The sequence below is a fragment of the Mobula birostris genome, chromosome 21 (genome assembly GCF_030028105.1).
Source record: "Mobula birostris isolate sMobBir1 chromosome 21, sMobBir1.hap1, whole genome shotgun sequence".
In the NCBI taxonomy this organism is placed as follows: Eukaryota; Metazoa; Chordata; class Chondrichthyes; order Myliobatiformes; family Myliobatidae; genus Mobula; species Mobula birostris.
In genome coordinates this window covers 43373857-43391927 of record NC_092390.1, presented here as the reverse complement: position 1 = coordinate 43391927, position 18071 = coordinate 43373857, and the positions used below count along the sequence as shown (strand labels likewise).

The 18071-nt window shown below is 39.5% G+C and overlaps 1 protein-coding gene across 1 annotated transcript in view; it reads left to right on the top strand.

The window, feature by feature from the left end:
• Positions 1-18071, top strand: part of jakmip3 (Janus kinase and microtubule interacting protein 3) — a 239007-nt gene that overhangs the window by 201112 nt on the left and 19824 nt on the right. The window contains exons 7-12 of the mRNA XM_072239774.1: positions 5096-5227; positions 8247-8282; positions 10967-11026; positions 12742-12870; positions 14626-14754; positions 15573-15656. Coding sequence (XP_072095875.1) covers positions 5096-5227; positions 8247-8282; positions 10967-11026; positions 12742-12870; positions 14626-14754; positions 15573-15656 — 570 coding nt within the window. The remainder of the gene's footprint in view (positions 1-5095; positions 5228-8246; positions 8283-10966; positions 11027-12741; positions 12871-14625; positions 14755-15572; positions 15657-18071) is intronic.

Below are 18071 nucleotides of genomic sequence, written 5' to 3'. Positions count from 1 at the left end.
CTTCCACTTTACAGCCCCATTTTCCGGCCAATCTGAATCCCACTGCAAGCTTTCTTAGCCTTCTTTGATCTCCACTATGCCTCCAATCTCCGTGTCATCTGAAAATTTTACCACGGTTTACCATAATTTCATCCAGATCATTGCTATAGATGAAAAACAACAACGGACCCAGCACTGATCTCTATGGCATATCACTAGTCACAGGCCTCCAGTCAAAGAAACAACCATCTGTTACCACCTCTGGCTTCTCCCATGAAGCCAATCTGGAATCCAATTTACTAACTCATTCTGAATGCCAAGCGACTGAACCTTCTTGACCAACCTCCCATGTGAAAACTTATCAAAGACCTTGCTAAAGTCTGTATAGACAACATCCACTACCTTGGCTTTGGCTGCACTCATCCTTTTATCTCAAGAGTAAGGAGCCACAGTCTGCCCATCCGTTCCAGACATACGTACCTTCACATTCTTTGTATGTCATCTCTGCACTCCAACTATAGATTCACAGATAACACCAGATAAGATCTCAGATGGCAACAAGGAGACACACAGAAGTGAGACAGATCAATTGGTTGAGTGGTGTCTCTGTAAGAATGCCACTCACAACATCAGCAAGGCCAAGAAATTGGTGTAGATTTTTTTTTAGATTATGAGGACACTCAGTCCTCGTTTATTGTCATTTAGAAATGCATGCATGCATTAAGAAATGATACAATGTTCCTCCAGGGTGATATCACAAAAAAGGACAAACCAAAGACTAACACTGACAAGACCACATAATTATAACATATAGTTGCAGCAGTGCAAAGCAATACCATAATTTGATAAAGAGCAGACCATAGGAACGGTAAAAAAAAGTCTCAAATTTCTGATCGACTCCCGATAGTCCGTGATAGCAGGCAGCAGAAGGGAGAAACTCTTTATGCCATAAACCTCCAGGCACCGACAACTGTCGATGCATTGGAAGCACCCAACCATAGCCGACTCTGAGTCCTTCCAAAAACTTCGAGCCTCCGACCAGCCCTTCAACACCGAGCACTGAGCACCATCTCTACCGAACGCTTCAACCCCATCCCAGCCGCCGAGCAACAAGCAAAACCAAGGATTCAGAACCTTCCCCTCTGGAGATTCTGGATCACACAGTAACAGTGGCATCGAAAAGGGCATTTCAGAATTTTCTCCAGATGTTCCTCCGTTCTCTCGCGTCTGTCTCCATCAAATCAGGATTGTGCATGGTACCTATCTGTATCTGACAGATTACAGATATCATTCACCAGAGTGGCCGCGCAAGCTGCTTCACGCCGCCATCTTCTCCTCCTCCTCCTTTGAGGAAGGGGAAGCTAAGAGAACGTGAACCAAAACTCACTGAGTGGTAGAACAGGTAACACCTTGGCTCAACATGTTGATGTATCTGAATGATCTATCCTGGGCTCAACACATTGATGCAGTCATGAAGAAGACATGCAATGGCTCAACTTCATTGGGAGTTTGAGGAGTTTGGTAGGTCACCAAAGGCGCTTGCAAATTTCTATAATTGTACAGTGTACATTCTGACTGGTATGGAGGCTGCAATGAACAGGATAGAGAGGGTTGTAGACTTGGCCAGCATCATCATGGATACAGCACTCCCTTCCATCGAGGTACCTCAAAGGCGGCAGCATCCATCATTAAGAATCCTCACCATCCAGGACATGCCTACTTCTTGTTACTATCATCAGGGAAGAAGTACAAGAGCCTGAAGATCCACACTCAATGATTTAGGAACAGATTTCTGAAACATCTATGAACTCATGAATAGGAGCTTTTCATTCCTTTTTTCACATTAGTTATTTATTCCTTTTTCCACATTATTTATTTATTTTATAATTTGTAGTAATTTTATGTCTTTGCACTATACAGCTGCTGCAAAAACAAATTTAATGTCAACCTATTCAGATTCTGATTTTATTCCATTCTTAGTATATGGCAATCAGAAGTGTAGGCAGTATTCCAAGTATAATGTGAAAATAGTTCAACATTTGTTGCGTATACTTGTCTGTTCTTAATTACTTCCTCTAAAAATAAATCCAAGTACTTGGATTGCTCTCTTTATGGCCTTGCAAACTTATAGTGCAAAACTTATATACCAACACCCAATCTTAATCTCAAACTTGGGTCTTCTTACTAAAGCATAGTATCTCACTGTTAACAGCGAAGAAACTTAATTTCTAATTATTTGCCTGCTATAATTCACTGCAGTGCTTTTCAGTCAACCTCCCCCCCTCCTCCCATTTCCTATGTTATATCATTTGGAAACTTAGAAATTATCATTTTAACTCTGAAGTCTGAATCAGTGGCTTTAGCAGATACTTTGGGCTGTTACAATCTACTATTCCTGCCATTTCTCTGCTGTTACCTTCGGAATTATTTTGTTAATCTATTAATTATGCTCTGTCCCAATATTTATTTTTCTTTGATCTGTTTTACTATTGTGTTTTGTGCTTTTGATCATTTCCTTTACCTTCCTAATTGTTTTCATGACTTCTCTCTTATCAGCCATTTATGTGCTTAATGTATGACTGTTTCCTTACGCTCAATTTTTCCCTTGGGCCTTTTGCCATGAAAGTTCCTAAACACCATATCTAGTAAGTTCTTTGTTCTAAACAGAATGGCCTTTCCTGCACTCTCTTAATGTTGTTTTAAACATTTCCCATCGTGGGTCTACATCACTGTTTGTCAATACAGTATTGTCAACCATTTTATCTTCTCAAGTTCTATTTTCAGACCTTCTTAAATAATTTTCTTCCAAACTATTAACTAAGTTTTCATTGCCCTTTTGTTTTATTTCTCTGTTATCTTCATCTAACAATATACTGACCATGATAAAATATGCCTTTAATGTTATATCTTATCTCTGCTTGTTCATTCTCCCTTACAGTACAAATCCTTTGTTGGGTGTTTTACACAGTGGATTAGAAAGGAATATTGTGTATATTGTAAGGACTCCACTCACTATCATCTACAGTAACCCTTTGATCTAATTAATTTTGAGGTTTTGACGACATATATTAGCTCACGGATTGATATGGACTATGGGATGTGGGCTATGCCTAATGATAAGATTTATTTTTTGTTATCGTTTTTTTTCTTGTTTTTGTTTACCTTGTTTTCTTCACTAGCTATGCCCCTTTCTCTCCTACCATTAGTCTCTCCCTAATTATATTGCTATTCCCTTCAGGCCATTAGGTTTCTGAACTCCCGGCCACATTGCATTTGAAGTGTCATCGGTTAATCTGCTCTGTACCTGACAATATTTAATTTATGCGCTTTACTTTGTTTATTTATACATAATTCATCTGTAGATTTTATCCTAAATTATCATGTGTTATGTGAACTACTGTGCTTTAGCACCCTGGTTCAGAGAAGCATTGTCTCATTTGACATATACATGTATATAGTTAAATGACAATAAACTTGACTTGGCTTGACCTCTTTCTCCCTCTGCATCTCTTAAATATGTCAAACCCTGCAATATTTCATTCCATGGTCTGATTTCTCTATAATTCCTGCTTGGTTAGTCCCGATGAAGGGTCTCGGCCTGAAACTTCGATTGTTTATTCCTCTTCATTGATTCTGGTTGACTTGCTGAATCCCTCCAGCATTTAGTATGTGTCACTGCGGATTTCCAGCATCTGAAGAATCTTTTGTATTTCTCCTTGCTTGCTCAGGTTTCTCCCTTTCCATGATTTCTCCTTCTCCTCTATTATGCATACCATATGTATTACTGAACAGACAGTTCCACTAATCTTTAAATAAGATTTCGTATAACTTGATGCTTAACCATCTTGTTCAACTCTGAAACCACACCTCTATTCAATCTCTTCCTAAATACAATATTTCCTCCCTTTATGAAAAAGAAAAAAAATACAAGTAGATCCTGAATTTGCAGCTCTCATTTTCTTTTCCAGTAAGATTAATGGACTGAGAATCATACGCTTGGATTCTACAATTTAAGAATACTCTCCTCCTGAGAGCACTGAACTCTGGTGAAAGTGGCATTTCATAGAACATCTGTTTTAGCTGAAGCAATTGAGTAATTTGAAACCACAGCACTTTGTCCATAATTCAGCCCAGCTTGGCGCTGAATGAAAAAAGTAGCTCAATCTTTGAGAATGACTGAAGGAGGAAGTGTGCATTTGGAGATGCTCATTTGAATCTGACTGACATATATAGAGAAAAATTCTTTTGTGCATAGTATCATTATAAATACATTCTGAAAGAGTTTTACATGTTCACTGTAAAGCAATTAATACCTGTTGCTTAGATAACAAAACTTTAAATCCACAGCTCATCTGATAAGAGTTTGCTTGATGCTAATAGCCGGTAGAAGTGTTCAGATTTTCTGTAATGATCTCCTACCAGCACATATAGCTCATTCTCTTCTTCCTGCAAGTTAAATGCACAAAAAATTGTCAGTGGTATATCCCCAAACTTTAATTTCATAAAATACTCAATTGTCATTTGCCTATATACTTTGATTTGTATTTAAGATCCTTTTGAAGTTTATTTGTCGCTAATATTTGGAACTTAAAGCATTGCTTAAATGCTGTGGTTGTTTCAATGCTTACTTACTGAGTCTTGAAATGCTGCTTATTTATTTTCAAAGAGCATTTTTGCTTCTGTTGATATGTTCAAAATCTGCACATATCTACAATTCATTTCAAGCTACAGAGATAGGTGGGAATTGGAAAGTGTCAACATTTCAAGGGAAGTCCCCCAGCTCACAAAGCAGTCAATATGTTGATTATTGCTTCACTTGTTTCTGAACCTGTGTAAATGTGATAATATTTTTATCTATACTTTCCTCCGTTGCTGTGCTGTACAGACTCACTCTTGAAAAATGAATAATTTTAACAAAACTCCGCCTTTTGGATGACATCTCTCAGCATTTTTAACTTGTTCTGTAATCTTTGGGCTCAGAATTATGATTTAACATTCTTCAAAGTAGGGTAAATGCCATGTCAAATAGATTGAAAAAAATGGAGAATGGTTCACTTTTATCGTTTTTCCCCCGATGGATTTAAATTTTAGACTTACTTTATCATTCTCCATGCAGAAAGAGAGAGTGGGGACCATACGCCGACCAAGCTCCTTGAATGACCTAGATCAGAGTCATGAAGAGAAAGAAATTGAATTTCTTCGGATACAAGTTATTGAACAGCAAAATGTTATTGATGATCTCAGCAAGGTAGCATTTTATTTACTTAAAAAAACAACAAACATATACTTTAAAGATTCAGTTTTTTATTTTCTTTGTTGGATACATATTTTTCAAAAAGTAATAAATTGCCAGTTATTTTGCCCAGGTAGTACAAGTACAACTTGTATAAATACAGAACAAGAAGCTTGAACCATTCAGCAAAACCCTAATCACTACAGTTTAGCAACACTCTGATCCCTTTGATAACCTTGTACTACAATGGAACTTTGTTCTAGTTGTTTTCTCGTAAAATTTGTGTATGATGTAATGTAAATTTATGTTTTCTTGTGAATGTTACTTCTATAATGTTATGTTATGTGCTGCAAGTAAGTCTTCCTTGCACCTTGCATTCATGTACTTGTGCATGTCATCTTTGGCTTTGACACATAACCTGCTATGCATTATTCACAGCAGCAGTCCACTGTCTCTCACTTGCTGGGATACTTTTTGATTTTAGCATTCCCAGGGATCTTAAATGGTTTTTGAATTTTATTTTGAGTACAAGGCATCAAACATTTCTGATTAAGTAAGATGATTAGCAGTGGGTCATTCAGACCCCAGATGTTCTCAGATTTAGATTGCATCTATTGTAGTGTTATCTATCTCAAGCAGAACAAATATTGATTATACTGCAAAGTTCTGTATCCAGAAGCAAAGTACATTGGCTGATTGAAATCCCATTATTCCATTCTCGGTGTTTGAAAGAAAGGAAGGAACACAGTTACTATGCAGTAATTTTCACTGGAAGTGGTACATATATGGATGCAGAAAGGGATAAAATCTCGCCCAGTTATGATGTTACTCCACATCACCAAATAATATGTCTGTTTGTAGTTATGTATATCATTATGGACCCCAACTCTCCTACTCTTCTGAGGGCCAAGAATATGTGGCTTCTACTCACATTCCCTGGGTTCCCACACTTCATGGAGATCACCGAGCCTGCGCAGGTGGAGCAGGAGGTGAATAATAGAGAAGCTAATAGATTGTTTTGGGAGTGCTCCATCATTTGAATTTAGCCTCTGCGTGCTCCCATAGAGCCCCAATGTGGTCAGTGACTTCCCAGATGCCAGAGCACTCACCGAACAGGGACTCTGTGTTGATGAGGGAGTAAAAATATTTTTCACAGAAGGTTTAAATATCCTTGAAAGCTTTTCTGTGACCTTCTTGTTGGAATGGAGTACCCTTGCAAATAGTGTGACCCACCCCTCTGAACTGACTGAGTCTATTGTGGAGATGGTCTTGGAGAATGTTAACAATTGTTGGCTTACCCTTCAAATGGATTTGGAGAAACACACACAAAATACTGGAGGAATTCAGCAAGTCAGGCAGCATCAATGCAGAAGCCAAGACCCTTCATCAGAACTAACAGGAAGGAAACAGGATCTAGAATAAGAAGGTGTGGGGTGGAGAATAAGGAATGAGTACAAGCTGGCAGGTGATAGGTGTGACCAGGTGAGGGAGTAGTGGGTGTGTGCAGGAGGGGAAGTAAAAAGCTGGGAGGTGATAGATGGAAGAGATAACGGGTGAGAAGAAGGAATCTAACAGGAGAGGACAGAGGACTAGGGAAGAAAGGGAAGGAGGAGGGGCACTAGAGAGAAGTGGTGGACTAGCATGGAGAAGAGAAGAAGTAAGACAGTAACCAGAATAGGAATGACAGAAGAAAGGAAGGAAGGAGAAAGATATCACCAGAAGTTAGAAAAATCATTGTTCCTGCCATCAGGTTGTAGGCTACTTTAACGGAATATGATGTGTTATTCCTCCATTCCAAGATTGGCCTCTTCAAGGCAGTAGAGGAGGCCATGGGCAGAATGGGAAGTCAAATTGAAATGGGTAGATCCTGCCTAAGCAACTACTCTCAAAAAGCTGGAGGAACCCAGCAGGTCAGGCGGCAGCTATGGAAATGAATAAACAGTCGATACTTCAGGACTGGGAAGGAAGGTGGGAAACGCTAGCATAAAAAGGTGGGGGGTGGAGAAAGGAGGATAGCTAGAAGTTGATAGTTGAAGCCAAGTGGGTAGGGAAAATAGAGGGCTGGAGAGGAATGAATCTGATAGGAGAGGAGAGACGACTGTAGGAGGGTACCCAGGGGGTGGTGAAAGGCGGGTGAGAAGAGGAAGAGGCCAGAGTGGAAATAGAAGAAGGGGGAGAGGGAAGGGAGGGGAGAAAAACAATGTATTCTTATCAGAAGGAGAAATCGATACTCATGCCACCAGGTTGGAGGCTACCCAAACGAAATATAAGGTGTTGCTCCTCCACCCTGAGGGTGGCAGGTACTCGAATAGGAAGTGAATAGTGAGATATAGGCCAAATGCAGGATAATGGAATTATCATCATCCCAGTTGGTATGAATGAGTCAGGCCTGATTTTATGACTCTGAAAATGCCATTCCTCATATTTACATTTCAAAAATGAATGAGTTTTCACTGTGTTCTGATACAAGTTTACACAGAGATTACTCAAAAAATGAAATAGATTCTCCTTAAATAAACATTCATACCATTAAAGGTAAAATGTATCAAATTGCACATGTTTTAACCTGTAATATCCTGAACTTGCTTCTTTAATGCAATTCACAACCTTCCCCATATGTCCTTGAATTGGCTAAACACATTTGTCAGTCAATATTCAAGGTAGTATACCTTTCAAACGGAAGCTTTGTAACAACACTATCATCAAGAAATACTGACCTGATATATGCACAAGGTAAATTATGACTTACTGTTTATCAAATTTTGCTGCACACATGAAATATTTTAAAAGTTGGCACTTTCAAATGAAGACTTAGTTGTTCCAAAGGGAAAAAAACTACACTTACAGTCTAAGAATGAAAGCTGTAAAAATATCTTTCCCCTCTCACTTGGTCCCATCTATCGCCTACCAGCCCTCACTCCATCACCTCCCACCCCATCCTTTTATACTAGCTAGGTTGCCCTAACTTGCCAACCTCAGCTTAACTCCCGCTGGCATTTTTTTGATTCTGACCTGCGACCTTTATTTTTGTCAGGCATTGGAGACAGCCGGCTACGTCAAGAGTGTCATAGTAAGTAGCACAAATCAAAATTTTTAGCTCGAATAAGTTAATTGCACAATGGCATTGATGTATAGACATGGGAAAGTGTTGGGACTAAGAGTGCAATCAGGACCACAAGTCTCCATTCCAGTAACATATTAAAGGTGTATGCATTTTAAGAAGTTTGGGACATACATTTTCAGTTTCATCCCATAATACTGGAGGGATTAAATTCCTATGCACACACTGAATTGACATTTCTGACCAGGCTGCTATCTCAGTAGATAGGATTTGTTATTAAAGGAGTGATTAGAGCACAAGGTTCTGCCTACCTACTGACTCACTCTTCCAGCAGGACAGATGTGGCAAAACTGGGTAAGTTTATTTCCAATAGGAAAACAAACGTCAGGAAGAGTATCACTTACTTCAGAACTTACACAGATGAAAGATGTGCCACAGGGTTATCAGGCAAGCATAAATGCTCCAGGAGTCAGGAAGATTGGTCAAGAAAATAACAATGTAGCTGAATTGTTCACCAAATGGTTAACACTGAGATAAAACCCAACCTGCATGGTTTCTAAGCAGTTTCCAAAGATGGAGATAGGACAGTTTGTCTGTTCTCAGTATTGGCCCTAAAACCAAGTTGCCTCAGATTTGGGAATAGAGAATCACATGAGTAGTTCAAGATTATAAAAATTTAAAATAAATTTGCTATATTAAGTCAGCCAGCAAAATTTCAAAATAAGGATTTGAATCATCATCAGGCACAAAATGGCTTGACATATACTCAAAAGATTTGGTTTCAATAAAGGAACTGGTTTAAAACCTTCAACTTTTAACTATATGCCTCTTTTCCTTTATTTTTTTACCATTATTATTTCTTTATTATTTTGTGGCATACTTACACTAGCTTTGAAAGGCTTCTAATATGATGAAATAAATCCCAAATATTTAGCTTAATAATAATCTCTGATCTGTAGTACAACTCTTATCTGATGATTTTTGTTTAAAATCGTTATCAGTAAGTGAAAACTCATAATTCATATTTCCAAATGGCATAGGGAACTTTTCAGTCCTTCTAATCTATGTTGTCTCTCTGAGCAATCACATCAACCTCACTCCCCAATATATTAAACTATAATCCATTTTCTTTTAGATTCTCTTTAATACTCTACTGCTTTCCCTGCTGTACATGTACTCCAGGGGCAATTTACCCCAATTAACCTAACAACAAGTATGTCTTTGGAGACACAAGGGAGACTGCAGATGCTGGAAATCTGGTGCACACAAAAATGCTGGAGGATCTCAACAGGTCAGGCAATATGTACGACGGGAAGTCGACAGTCAGTGTTTCAGATTGAGTCCTTTCATCGAGACAGGAATGAAAGAGGGGAGAAGCCAGTCTAAATGGGTGGAATGGGAGGGACTGGAGCAAGAGCTGGAAGGTGATAAGGGAAAGATAGGCAGGCGGGGGAACGGTGTATGGGAATGATGTAAGCAACTGGGAGGTGATAAAGGGCTGAAGAAGATGGACAGGACAGTGGACCAGGGAATAAAAGGAAGGTGGTGAAATGGGGGATTTGGAGGGAGGAATCTGTGGATGATGGGCAGGAGAGGGGAAAGAGAAGAGGTATGCGAGCTGGTAGGAAAGGAGGGCAGAGGGGAGTAGGTTAACAGAAGTTGGAGAAATCAATTTTCATGCCATCAGGTTGGAGACTACTGAGGTGGAATATGAAGTCATGTTCCTCTCATTTGCATCTGGCCTCAACCTGGCAGTAGGGGAAGCCATGGACAGGCACGTCAGTCTGTGAATGGGAGGTGGAATTAAAATGGCTGGCCACTGGGAGATCCTGGCTGGTATGACAGGCAGACTGAAGTGATCACCCAGTTTGTGTTGGGTCTCACCAATGCAGAAGAGGCCCTATCAGGAGCAATGGATCCAATAAATGAGCCCCAACAGATTCACAGATGAAATGCTGCCTCACATGGATGGACTGTTTAGGACCCTGAATTGTGGTGAGAAAGGGGGATATACCAATTGCCACCCATTTCAATTTCACTTCCTTTGCTGGCATGATAAGGCCAAACACAGACTGGAGAAGCAACACTTCATATTCCATCTGCAATATCTCCAATCTGATGGCATGGACATTGAATTGTCTAACTACCAATAACCACTTCTCTCCGATCCCCCCTCCCCCATTCCTCCTCGTTTTCCTTCATTCTGGTGGCCCTCTCACCTCATCTTTCCCCCTCTCCTGCTCTCATGACTTGCCCATCACCTCCCTCCGGTTTCCCACCTTTTATTCCATAGTTTACTGTCCTCTTTTATTGGATTCCTTCTAATCAGCTCTTTACCTCTTCCACCTATCACCTCCCTTCTATCTCTCCTCCCCCCACCTACCCACCTTCCCCCTCGTCTGACATTACCTATCAATTGCTAGCTTGTACTTCTCCAACCTTCTTATTCCAGCTTCTCCCTCCGTTCTTTTCAGTCCTAATCATGGGTCTCAGTCTGAAACGTTGACTGTTTATTTCCCTCCATAGGTACTGCTTGACCTGCTGAGTTCCTCTAGCATTTTGTGTGCATTACTTTTGAAGTTACGCTTTTGATAAGCCGGGCATCATAGTGACTAAAACTCAATCTGCTTTACATTGTATCATATATTTTTGTCACTCTTTGTTAAGGCATGTCATCTTTTTCCTTGTAACAGGATCGGGAAAAGCTGCTGCATTACAGAAAACAAAAGAAGAAATTTGCAAAGGCGAGTAAGGTGAAAACAAAAGCTCCATTTTTGCCTTATTCATGTTGTCATAGAATCATAGAAATGTGCAGCTTAGAAACGGGCTCTCCTCATCCATGCCAACTCTACCTGCATTAGGCCTGTATCCCTCTACTCCTTTCCTACCCAAGTACCTGGCCAGGTGCCCTTTAAACATTGTAATATTATCTGCTCCGCTGCCTGCTCTGGCAGCTTTTATAAATGTTAACCACCCTTTATGTGAAAATTGTATGTTTCATATCTCTTTTAAGTTTTTACCATCTCAGCTGAACTTGTGCCTTTTGGTTTTGGACTCCCCTGCCATGGAATAAAAAAGATTCTGGCTATCTATCCTTTCAATACCTCTCATAGGCTAGATAAAATTGTATCTATTGTTTTAATGATGAAACAAACCTTTAAACAAATTTTTTGAATTATTATGTATGGGATAGGAAATGAGCAGTTGTATTAAGCAGGAGTCTCTCTTCTTCACTGTAGCTGAATCTGCTGACTTTCCCAGGCTCAGGTCTTTTAAGCGTTCACGGCGTACACTTGACAAAGTTATTTCCACTGCATCAGACTCATTGCACATTGAGGATTGGACCTACTTCCTGTTTTTGAAAGAATAACTGAGTTGCAGTGCGTTCCAACGTGCAGTGCAACCTTTTCCAAAAAAATTAATTCCTCTCCTTCATGGAGGTTTTATAGATAGGTGTCCACCTCTTTGTAAATTCCCTTAGAGATGTTACATAACATCTGCTTTTCTTGAAGCAAAAATCTGTGGTTGCTACAGATCTCAAAGGCAGAACTTACATAGCCGATCAGGCAGAATCTGTAGAGAAAGAAACAAAATTGTTTCCAGTCAGTGGTCTTCTGTTGATTTGAAATATTGACTCTGTTTTCTTCCTCCAGATTCACTTCCCTTTATGACATATCCCCTGCCACAATTTGTTCCCATCATTTACCTAATATCTGAATAATCCTCAGCAGCTTCAGGCTAGAGACAGAGATAACCCAGGAAAAGTGTTGGAGAGAGAGTGTTACATGTTTTCTGTATCTCAGAACCCATAGTGATCTACACAAGAGATCAGAAAAATCTGCCTCCATAATCAAATTAGAGAGTAACATTCCTGTAATATTTTGAATAATGCCATGTAACCTGCTGATTTTCCTTACACAGAATAAATATATTTGAATGTTTTCCTCACTCCTTACCCGTTCCACCCACCACTCTGGCATCTCTCCATCGTACATGTATTCTACATTAATGTTTGACCCTGTCACTTATTAATATGCAACAGACAGAGCAAGCAATATAAAGCAAACTTTATTGATAGTGGGAAAATGCCCATAAAATTTCCAGCCTCAGCAAAATTTTAATCTACAATATATTACTAATTTTAATTGTGAAACAGATGTTTGTGTACTTGCACAGATCTTTTCATTGTAGCCTGCTTTGTCATATAAATCTACATTGAATGATTGGAAGACGTTTTTATCAGAGTACAAGGCTTCCAAATTTTACTGAATTATTTCCATCGGAAGATCTGATGAAGGCTTATTCAGTGGATCTCCAGAACTTCAAAGGCAACTAAGGAGATGCCCAGTAGCCTCTGTGAATATAAACCTTAAGTACAACACACCAATGTATTGAGCATAGTTTCATTTGGTACTGAAATACCTTTCCACATGATGCATATGTTAAGTTTTACTTATTTTACTTACAGAAGCCAGTGGTGGAAACATTTTTTGGGTATGATGAAGAAGCATCACTTGATTCTGATGGTTCATCCATTTCATACCAAACAGACAAGACAGATCGAACCCCTTGTACGCCTGAAGATGATCTTGATGAGGTGACAGAAAATAGGTTCATCTTTTCATTGATGAAAAAGGCTTTTAATGGATTATAACCAGCTTTAATCAAGTACTTAAAATGAACAGCTTTACGTTCAAATAAGCTATTTGAAAGGTGCTTAATGAGTTGAATAGTTTTGAACAATCATGTGATTTTTCTTTGTAACTCTGATTTCTCTCATCATTTATTTTCATATTTCTGAAATGTTCAAAGAAAAAATATCTTGAAACCGCCGGTACATTTTGAATATCCTATTACTAAACATGAATTATAAACTTAGAGAAGGTAGTGAAACTGGAAATTTCAAACAGATTACCTCATTCTTCTTCTCTTCTGGTGGTTACCAGCACCCCCACGGTCCACGCTCCCAACGTTACTCCCTAAATCTTTCCAACTTTCCAACTGCTGCCCCACCCTCACAACTGTCTGTTCGATTTTCCAGTGGCCTACCTGAGAGCAAATGTGTGCACGGTAGGTATTGTATAGATGGTGCAAACGTGCCAAAAATTGAAAGAAGTATGTAGCCAGGGTTTACTCATTTTGTTACCGGGATCATTCACAGCTTGTCATGAGAGGATGCTGCCAGGTTGTAGGCCAATCATTGACAGGAATTCGAAGTGTAGTATTCAGAATTTTCCACAGTGTGGCTCTATAGCAGTGTACTTCCCAGAGAATCGTCAATGTGCTGGTAAGGCTGAATCTTTTCCATCTGGGTTCATTAGAAATCAATGGTTTTGAGTTCCAGCCTCACTTCTTTACCCTTTTCTTTTTGTCAGGTAAAGTGAGTTCAATTCCACTTCCTGCCAGACTCTGCTGTTTGGTGGTAGGAATACTTCTAATGCGTGATTCTCATTCATCAGCTGGGTTTTGAATCACTCACTAGTTCACTGTTCATTGTCCTGTTTTCTTTGATTTCATTAGTTCTTGCCACAACATTTTAACCTTCAACGTAGTAAACTACTGAGTGCCTGTTTTACTCAGGAGAGCCCTATAGATTAATATGCTTTTGCAATAAAAAATCTTTGTTTTTGCATGTGGACATTAAGATATATCTTGACTCTTTACAAAGGCATGAAAGGCAAGTTAGTGAATATGCAACCATGTAAATAGAAATTAGGAGAGTTATTATTCCTCAATATTTTACGTTATTACAAAGTTGAGATATACTCTACAGTTTGGTTTCTGATCTATGATGAAAACAATTGTGTACATTTATGGTGTTCTTATATGTAAATAGTGATATATAATCACAAATGCCAAAAGAGGTATTTTAAGCTTCCTGATTGGACTGTTGCTCTTGCAAATCAAATCAGGATAAGATTGAGTGATGTGCTGATAACAATACCTTTGACAATGCCATAGGGAAGGTAGTGCCTTTGATTGACATGGTAGTGTTGTAGGATGATGCATCTTTTCCATGCCAGAAGCATCTTAACTCAGACTGGTCTACTGTCTGGATTAAACTGGTTGCTGTGTACTATTCCTGCCCTTGATAGAAGGCTCTGTGAATTTAATATCTTGCATGAAACATACATGGGGAAAAGAATCAAATTATCATGGTCAAGTCAGTTTTTCAGCATTTTGGAGTTCAATAGTTTTGTACTTGCTGAAAAATTAGGGCATTCTCGTTTAGGGCTTGGCCTGATTTGCCTGAATGCAGCAACATAAAATTCATTACCCAAAATGTAAGCATGTCATACGACTGGAATGACAGATGTACTATCTAATTGCGTTCCTTGCTTGTTATGTTTAGGGAATGGCAAAAGAAGAGACAGAGCTCCGCTTTCGTCAACTGACCATGGAGTACCAGGCTCTGCAGAGGGCGTATGCATTGCTACAGGAACAAGTTGGTGGAACATTAGATGCTGAAAGGGAAGTCAAGGTAATGATTGAGATAATACAGAAATAAAGTGATGCAGATGCTGGAAATATGAAAAAAAGAGAAATTGCTGGAAATTTCCATGCACCAATAAACACTAAAACACAGAAGGGCTTACCTGCATCATTAGACTCACCTGGTCCATTGGAGACAAATCCATATCATTTTTACTTAACTGTTTTTCTGTGAGTATTTAGTTTTGTGCTGTTATGTGTTGAATAAATAAAAGGCCACATGATATTAGATACCATTAGGGCTTGTACTGATTTGACTTTAAGCTATAGAAGTATTTTAGTATTTAGTGATATGACTAATGTGTTGCAACACATGAATACTTTTTCACCTCTATTGTTTTAATTTTTAATATGTTTTGGAAAATAATGGCTTTAATGGATAAGAAGGTATGGATTTTGTGAGGAATGAGGTGAGCAGGAAATGTGTAAAGTCCGTGGAAACTTGAGGGTTTTTTTGTGGGGAATGAGGACAGAGGAGGATATAGCTGATTGGGAGAATGGCTACGGTGTGTTGCATAAATAATGAAATATGGATGGAGAACAGATTGAGATTTGCAGGTTTGGATGGGTATGGGTTCAAAATTTAACTGAATATTATTAAAGAACAAGGAAAAAAACAATGTCTGTTGTGTGACATGAAGGAATCAGTATGATCATGTTATGACACTGAGTTACCGGTTAGTGGTTGGGAGGGCTGATCTAACTCTCCAGGTGAAGCCAGCAGAGCTTGATAAAAGTACTCTATTGAAAAGTAACTAGAATGCAATGATATTCTTAGCCCCTTTCCTCTTTATTTTCTCATTCTAGACTCGTGAGCAACTGCAAGCAGAAAATCTCCGATTTCAAGCTAAAATTGAAGACCTGGAAAAGGCTCTTGCACAACAAGGGCAGGTAAAAGATAACTGCCCGATGCATAACATCATGAGTGATTTTAAAAAACTATTTTATTTCCTACAGTTTTGAATGGGTTGGATCAGGGGGTGGATGTGGGGGTGTGGAAATTATTTGGTAAAAGAGATTCTCCACTAGAATTTCTGTGTAAAACCAGTAATGAGCACAAGGTTTACTGGGAAATGAATAGGAAGCAGGCTAGCAATCTCCAAGTGGCAATTTGTCATTAAAAATCAAATCAATAATTTTGGGGCTGTAATTCAATAAAGACAAGCCTCAGGATCTTTCTGCAACTAGCCTAAGAAACCAGAGTGAGGTTAGAGCAGATTGAATTGAGAGAAAGTTAACATAGAACAGTACAACACAGGAAGAGGCTCTTCGGTACAAGATGTTAATGCCAAACATGATGACAAATTAAACTAAGAGGCGAATGCATCAGTACATATTGTATAAACGCAGAAGATTCTGCAGACGCTGGAAATCCAGAGTAGCGCACAAAAAGCTGGAGGAACTCAGCAGATAAAGCAGCAGGTTATATGGAGAGGACTAAAGAGTTGATAGTCCTGATGATGAAGAGAACTCTTCATTTCTCTCCATAGATGCTGCCTGATCTACTGAGTTCTAACATGCCAAGTAGCAGCAACAGCTGGTGGCTCAGAAAATAGGGAAGTACTTTTAAAATATGGGCGATAGCACCCATAAAGAACCCACCCACTGAGGCTGTATGTGATGTGACCTTATGCTAGTTAACAACCAGAGTCTCACTGAAGAAGCCAATGACCAATCAGGAGGCATCCTGCAATATGAGGTACCCCAAGGTTGAAGTTCAAAGTTCAAATTTATTATCAAATTATGTATGCCATTTGCAGCCTTCTTCTTGCAGGCATCCACAAACAAAGAAACACAGTAGAATCCATGAAAAACCACATCCAACAAGGACCAATAAACATCGAATGTGCAAAGATGTCAAACCATGCCAATAGTTAAAAAAACAGTAAACAAATAATACCTAGAGTCCCAAATGTGAGTCTACAGGCTGTTGAGTCATTTCATAGCTGAGGTGAGTGAAGCCAGCCCAGGAGCCTGATGGCTGCAGGGTAAAAACTGTTCTCAAACCCAGGCAGACAGGACGAGCTCAGGTGGGGGATTTTGGTTAACACGACAAGGAACACTGAATCATTTTCTGCTCTGCTTTAATCTTGCTCGATTCTTTAATCCAAGTGGAATAATGGAGCTGAACATGCGTACAATTTACAACCTCAGGCCCAAACGCAGCATCCGCCCCAGGTGATTGCCAAACCTGTATCCTCAAGAGCCAAGTTCACCATATCCTTCAGGAGGTCATAAAATCACAGAGACAGAGCTGAGCATGGTTATATCTTCCAATCTCAAGCCTTGACACAACATTCACACCCAGCAATAGCCATACCTGCAGTCTCAAAAAGCCACATTCACCGTATCCTTCAGAAGGTCATAAAATCAGAATAATGGAGCTGAGCACAGGTACATTTTCCACTCTCAGGCTATGATGCAGCACTCACCCCTGACGATAGCCATACCTGCAATCTGGGAAGTCAAGTTTGACGAATCCTTCAGGAGTCCGCTGTGGTGATGGTGAGCTGTTCTTTGCATAACATTGTGGGGCAGTGAAGGGTAGACATGAAGGTCACTGAAAATTAGCTGAAGAAGGCAAGGCGTGAAAGGAGAAATGACACAGGCAAACAAGAGAGGTGGTGCACAACGTTGACCAGGAAACCCAAATATTGCTGTCAGCCCACTCACCTAAAAGCCGGACACTTCCTTCCCCGCCTCCACCAATGCCAATCGATCCTGGAAACGAGATGAAAATCCAAGGCATGAAAGGTGGAATAAAATGACACAGGCAAGCAAGAGGAGGCTAGCTGGAAACAATCAAACCAGCCTTGTCCATCCACCATTGTTCAACATCAATCCATGCCTCAGTGTTCCAGACAAGTGAAAATGCCACTTGTAGATGGTAAGCCACAAGTTCCCAGGACCAGAAAACAATCTCTACAAATAAGATTTATGTGAAAGATGCTTACATTCGTAAAATAAGTAAGTCCATGCTCTTACACTGTAACAGACTTGTACACTTCCTTCTCAGGTGATTCAATGTGCATGCAATTGCCACATACGTTGTATTTATTGATCCCTGATCCTAATGTTTGTATCTGATGGTTCTGATACAAAAGGCCACACTCAGCCGATTTTAGTGTGAATTAAGTCCTACCTCCTGTGAGAAGCATGACTCACTAATGGACTCGGAGGGCCAGTTTTACAGCAGTAAATCCATTTCTGGCAGAAGATTTCTGTGGAATTGTAGAACATATGCTAAAGGAGCAAAGTTACAGTTTTAAAAATTATTTTGCTTTAGTTTACTTACAGCGTATATGT